General features: G+C 40.4%; 1 gene segment (V, D, J or C); it reads right to left on the reverse strand.

The window, feature by feature from the left end:
• Positions 1-2,005: 2,005 nt before the first annotated feature.
• Positions 2,006-4,420, reverse strand: LOC120743028. The segment is given in 3 exon segments: positions 2,006-2,024; positions 3,906-4,272; positions 4,358-4,420. Coding segments are annotated over 3 exon segments (432 nt in total).
• Between the last annotated feature and the right edge of the window lie 2,300 nt (positions 4,421-6,720).

Raw genomic sequence — 6,720 nt, forward strand, 5'->3', positions numbered from 1 at the left:
CATCCACCCATCCACATTAAGGGGACGGCTGTGGAGCGTGTGAGCAGCTTCAAGTTCCTGGGAGTCCACATCTCCGAGGATCTCACCTGGACGACCAACTGCTCCAAGCTGGTCAAGAAGGCTCACCAGCGCCTCTTCTTCTTGAGGACTCTGAGGAAGAACCACCTGTCCTCAGACATCCTGGTGAACTTCTATCGTTGCACCATCGAGAGCATCCTGACCAACTGTATAACAGTCTGGTACGGGAACTGCTCTGCCTCGGACCGGAAGGCGTTGCAGAGGGTCGTGAAAACTGCCCAGCGCATCGCCGGAGCACCACTTCCTGCCATAAAAGACATCTACAGGAAGCGGTGTCTGAAAAGGGCTGGGAAAATCATCAAAGACCCCAGTCACCCATCACATGGACTCTTCACCCTCCTACAGGAGCCTCCGGACTAAGACCACCAGGTACCGGAACAGCTTCTTCCCCACAGCTGTCAGACTCCTGAACTCTGCCTCCTGACATCTGACCCACGTTAACACATGGACTGGACACACACACCCACAACCACCTACACACACACACAATGGACAACTGTACCCTCAAACACACAATAATAACATGGACTGAACCACCACTCACAACCACTAGCACTTTATATAGCCTCTGTAGAAACTATCTACACCCTCACTTATCTTAACTGCACTACTGTATAGCTCTGTGTAAATAATCATTCTGTACATATGATAATTTTTAACCCTACAACTGTTTACAACTTGCATAGTTCCCATTTCTGTATAGCTGTATATCTCAGATTCTGTAAAGTTATTTATTTCATATTCTGTATAGTTTTTCATATTTATATCCTGTTCATATCCTGTACATAGCTTGTACTCACTACAGCCTGTACATACTTATAGTTATAGAATATTCACAACATACTTCATACCGTGTACATTATAACATACCATAATAGACCCATTTCTGTAATATACTCACATATCTATATTATTGCTAATATATATTGTAATATATCTATATCACTAAAGCACTTCTGGATGGATGCAAACTGCATTTCGTTGCCCTGTACCTGTGCATGTGCAATGACAATAAAGTTGAATTCTATTCTATTCTATTCTATTCTTATGGTAAAAGTATGAAATGTCATGCAAATACAAGTACATTAGATAATACAGTTGAAAAAAATCAAATAAAGGGCCAAATTATAATTAAATTAATAACAAAAACTATCCAGGGCATTGGATACAGTTTATTTCTAGTAGTATGCCAGTGAACATTGCTGTTTTCATTCCATCAAAGGAAAGTATTCTATCAAACAACAAAATACATCATTTTTTCATCTGCAAATGTGAAAAATGTGGTACAGCACAAAATACTCACATTCAGGCCACTTCTGATTGAATGCTACTGTGCAAAATCAGTTTTGTTTTTAAAAAAATAAAATAAAAACAGTGGAAATCCAGGACATCTGCTTGTGGTTTTGGTCGTTGGGGTCTTTGGGTGTAGCTTTGATTCTGTGGTCTTGGAGAGCTGGATCATGGTTGTCCAACTCTAGATGCTGGCTTGTTAACTTGGTTCAGACACAGCCAGGTGGAAACCTTTTGAGAGCCATCGGTTTCTGGTCCAGTAGGGCACAGGGTCTCTTGTAGACCAGGTCAAGGATGTATCCGAACAGTGGAATATGCCATCTCCTTAACTTGTAACTTATAACTTGTCTTATACAGGTGTAATAGCATATCAAAGCTTGATTCCTCCCATATGCTAATTACATACAGGGATGAGTGATGGGCATGGGATGGTGATCTTTGCATTGGATTCTTTGCTCCACCATTTGACTGATGAAAGAACCATGAACCCACAGGCCTTGTTTAGGAGGTTGACACATTTGTTGTCAAATCATTTCATTGCAATCAGACCTTCATCAGACCTGTAATAACAGGCTCCATGGCCCTTCTTCATCAGGTATTTGTCTGCCATCAGGGGAGCTCCACCGGTGAAGTTTGGTCATACAGTACCAATGCACCTGACACCAGAGGAGGTGTGCAAGTTCTGGACCAAGCTGAAACTTGTGAAGAGCTGAGGTTCTTTTATGGGTTTGCATAGTGTTTTTAACAACTTTGGCCCCTTAGAGGGAGCTTCTGTTCCTTTTCACTGAGGGGAGCATTGAAGAACATAGAACCCCCTGACACAGCAGCAAGTCGTGGATGATGCCAGATCCACGCTTGGCAGAACAATTTAAAGCCCCACTCATCTGGTTTGTTGGCAATATACTGGTGCAGAGTGCCAGCTCTTGTGGCTTCATATGAAACCATGACCTCAAACACGCTGTGGTTGAAGGTGGATGGTATCATGAGTGTCATGCCACAGAACCATGTGATTTTTAGCCATAATAATGTTTAGTGTCTTGTTCAAAATGAAGTTATAATTTTGAAAACTTAGTAATATTAATTTACCAGCTACTGTCATTTGGTTAAAAAGTAATCAGTTGTGATATTTGTGATTTCCACGTGTTATTCTTGATTTTTACAATATTTACTAATATTAACTCAGAAAGTTACATAAAAGACTTACTGAGGAAATTCTTTCAGCATATTCTTGCTGTGCTAACACTTAATGTGATTTATCAACAGCAATGGATAAACAAAATGGGTCTAGTGGTCTGATTTTATGGCAAATAATCAGTTTTAATAACATTACTTTATGTTAGCATTAGAACCATAAAGGGGACAAATCAACCGTTTGGTTCACCACTTTTTAAAAAATTATTCAACATTCAGTTTCACTTATTTAATCCTAACAAGTGACACACATCTGTTTAGTAAGTCCTCTAACACTGTCATATATCAAACATGATATCTTCCTACCTTAGTTTCATCAAAAAACACTCAAAATATGTTGGACGGTTTTTTGTTTCTGACTTCCTGGTTGGGAGAGGTATAAGAAGAGCCACAGTTTCCATTCACAGCGCCTTCTGGTGGCTTTTTTTGGCATTGCAGATGTAAACCAATTGGTAGAAAAGACTCAACAAGGTAGGTCAATTTCAGTGAAAGCCTCAGTTAGGGCCTGAAAATGTGCTCTACCAAACGGTTGAGCAGAACGCTAAAGGGCTAGAGCATACAGGTTAACGAAGGACCCAGCTCAGCCACAATCATTCAACAGTTATAAATTTTGTAATGCTAAAATGAATCAATCAGAAACAAGATAAGGACAAACATAAAGCAGAGATGTGTTTCTGTTAGAGGAGTTAACATGTGGAATAGTTATGACAGTGATTTAAAAAGGCGTAGTTCATTTTCCTTGTTTAAAAACATGTTTAAAAATAGAGTATTAAAAAAATATATAAATCAAGAATGAAAAGAGCAAAAAATAATAATACTGAAACTCTTAATTGTTTTGCTTTGATGTAGTTACTTATCTAAGGTGGAAAGTTTTTTGTTTGTTTGTTTGTTTGTTTGTGCTTTGTTTTATTCTTTGCTTCGAGCCCTGTGTACAGGAGCTGCATGCAGATCTTGTGTTAAAGGTTTGGCGTAATAAGCAAATGCTTCAGCCAATACCTTTTGATTAGCCTTGTCTCGTGCTTTCTTGCTTTGTGGTAGATCTTTGTTCTGTATTCACTGAGATATTATAATGCTAATCAATAAAATCAAATCAAATAACAAAAAAATCAAACAAATCAAGTTTGATCAAACTTTGGATCTGATGTCATCAGAACTCAACTTCAGTGGGCGGGGCCAGTTTAATAGCTCAGCCAATCAAACAGTTTTGTGCTTCCACAGCAGCTCTGTCTCTGTCTCTGATCTTTACTGCTTCATTTCTCTGTTGTCTTTGTCATCAGTCCAATGACACAAGAATCAGAGGTTTAACAGTGTGTGGCTCCCTCTAGTGGATGTTGTGGAGTATTCTGTTGTCTTTGCTCCAAAGGTTTTTGTACAGAGTTTTGCTGTTTCCTGTCACTGTGGGCTGCAGAGCACAGTAGTACACAGCAGAGTCAGACAGCTGAAGCTTCTGGATCTTCAGAGGAACTGATCTGATGCTGGAATCCAGTGTGGAGGAAAATCTCTCCTTGAACTCGTCTGCTGTGTTTCCATCATCCCCACTAACACGACTCAGAATGAATTTGGGGCTGTTGTTTCCATCCTGTTTGTACCAGAAGAGAGAAGGAACTGTTGTAGTGCTGACGTTATAGAGACAGCCAAGTGTCACTGTGCCTCCTGCAGCAGCAGTCTCTTCTCCTCTTGCTTGCAGCACGTTGTCTTTTTGTGCTCTGCATTCTGTAAAACACCAACAAACAGTATCAGTGTGCTGTTAAAGAATCACGTCAATGTTGATATCAAAGAAACAGAGTTGTGTTCATACCGAGGCACATAGCAGCCAGCAGCACTGAGATGAACAGAGGCGTCATATCTGCAGTGTAGAGTAACTGTGCGCTACAGCAAGTATAAAGAAGCTGTGATCTCTCTGTTTAGTCTTCATCAACACTAAGTTGGTGGATTAGAAGGAGGAGCCTGATCACAGTGACAGGACTCATTCACAGCCCTGTGTTATTCCCCCTGCTGACAGCTTCACACTCAGCACGTCTTTCTGCTGCTTTCAGTGGATATTTGCTCCTATTGCAGGAAGCAGGTTTAACAGACTGAACTGTGAGTCGAGAAACAAGCACAGGATAAATAAAGAGCAGAGGCTCCGTTTTAATCCAGGGAACCAAAGAATATGAATGTGTGTCAGTGTGGATCATGATGTTCATCTTTAAAAACTGAAGAAGAGAAAACAGTAGAAGAATCTTCTTGTATCTGCCAAAATGTTTCATGACTGAATTTTAACACTGGGAGTTTGGAGAGTGGGGAGTCCTGATATCCGGTGTAGTGGTGCAGTGTGGGGAGAAGAATCAGTAGGAAATGAGACATTGTTGGTCTTTGCAGGTTAAAGTGAAGCTTTGAGACTTAAAGTGACTTCAGACTGAACTTCAACAACGTGTGAAATGGATCTGATACCATCAATGATGGCGCTGCTTTAAATGTCCAATCAGAACACAGAGGAGAAACTGTACCTATGACATCATCGAGAAAAAACACAAAGACGTGATTCTTATAAAAAAATGAAGGAAAAGTTTAAACCATGCAGGAGAAAATGTGAGAATAACAAAGTAAATCTTTCAGCTGTAAAACATCATTAATGCACCAACAATGTTGGGAGTTTATTACTAGTTACTGTATTTGACTTCTGATGCTTTTTACACACATCATCACTAAATAAGGAATAAAATGTCTTCATGTCTGAACGTTCCTGCAGTTGGTTTGTGGTTGATGTGGATTTGCTGCTCATGTGAATCCTCCCACAGTGTTTCATTAGCAGCTGTAACCACAGTGACTCTGATAAAACAGGAATTAGCAGAATCCATCTGATATGAAGCTGTGCTTTGAATACCACTTCCCTCCTCTTTGAAGAGTAGTCAGATATCTGTGTTCAGGTTTTTGTACAGCCTCTTCTACACTTTGTATCACTGTGTTTCTAGAGCACAGTAGTAGAGAGCTGTGTCTGCCAGGGTTAGGGCTGCTATGGTCAGATTAGTTGTTGTAGAAGATGTTTGGGATCCATATCGTTTATCAGGAATATATTCATAATGACTGTAGTCTTTTGCTCCTTTCTTTAGTATAAACTGAGGAGCCTGAAGGTCAGAATGATGTTTGTACCAGTGAAGGTAAATATCACTGTAACTTGTCTCATAGCTACATGTGAGTTTGACAGATTCTCCTTCTGTTTTAGTGACTTCAGGTTGTTGAGGAGTGATTGAGTCTCCAGCTGTTAGTCCTGGAAAAGTAGAGAAAATGAAGCCATCAGACTAACATTGTCCATGAAGCTGAGTATCTGTGAGCATTACTGTGTTTTTTTAAACAGCTTTTACTTCTGGTTTCTCTGACGTTTCTCTGATTTCACAATTGAAATATTTTTCTGTTTAATCATCACTCCAAACTTGAGCTCAAAGAAAGTCCAAACTGGATCTGTAACGCTGTAAACATGTCTTTGAATTTCAGGTGTTCCTGTCAGAAACATACGTACCTACGAGAGCTGCAAAGATCCAGATCACAGCCAGTTTTTCCATGTTTCCAGAGGAGAAATGTTGGAAGTGATGTTCACTGGGAGTTAGCTGTGAGTGGTCTGATGTTCACAGCTGGAGTCAGACAGGTTTCTGCAGTCAGGAGGAGGAGGAGGCTCAAATCACATTAACTTCACCCGAAGCTCTTCATCACAGCTGTGTTATGTGTTAGTCTGTATCCTAACAAAGGTGTGTGGCTCCCTCTAGTGGATGTTGTGGAGTATTCTGTTTGCTCCAAAGGTTTTTGTACAGAGTTTTGCTGTTTCCTGTCACTGTGGGCTGCAGAGCACAGTAGTACACAGCAGAGTCTGTCACTGCAGCAGAGGAGATGCTCATCTTGATTTCTTTTCCCTCCACTTGAATCTTCAATCCAGGAACTTTTTCTTCTCCTACTTTTCCTGAAGGTGAGTGTGAGATCAGGAGCTCTGGAGGTTTTCCTGGATGTTGTCGATACCAGAAGAAATAATCACCAGGTGACACTTTGTAAGTGTAGGTCAGAGTAACTGTGCTGCCTTCTACACTGGACTCTTCATCTTTGACTGGAGTGAGCTGATCACATGTGACACCTGAAGGAAGAGAGAACGTTTTCAATCAATAATTGACGTTAATGAATCATTTGAGTTGA

Source organism: Simochromis diagramma, unplaced genomic scaffold (assembly GCF_900408965.1).
Source record: "Simochromis diagramma unplaced genomic scaffold, fSimDia1.1 OVJJ01000011.1, whole genome shotgun sequence".
Taxonomy (NCBI): Eukaryota; Metazoa; Chordata; class Actinopteri; order Cichliformes; family Cichlidae; genus Simochromis; species Simochromis diagramma.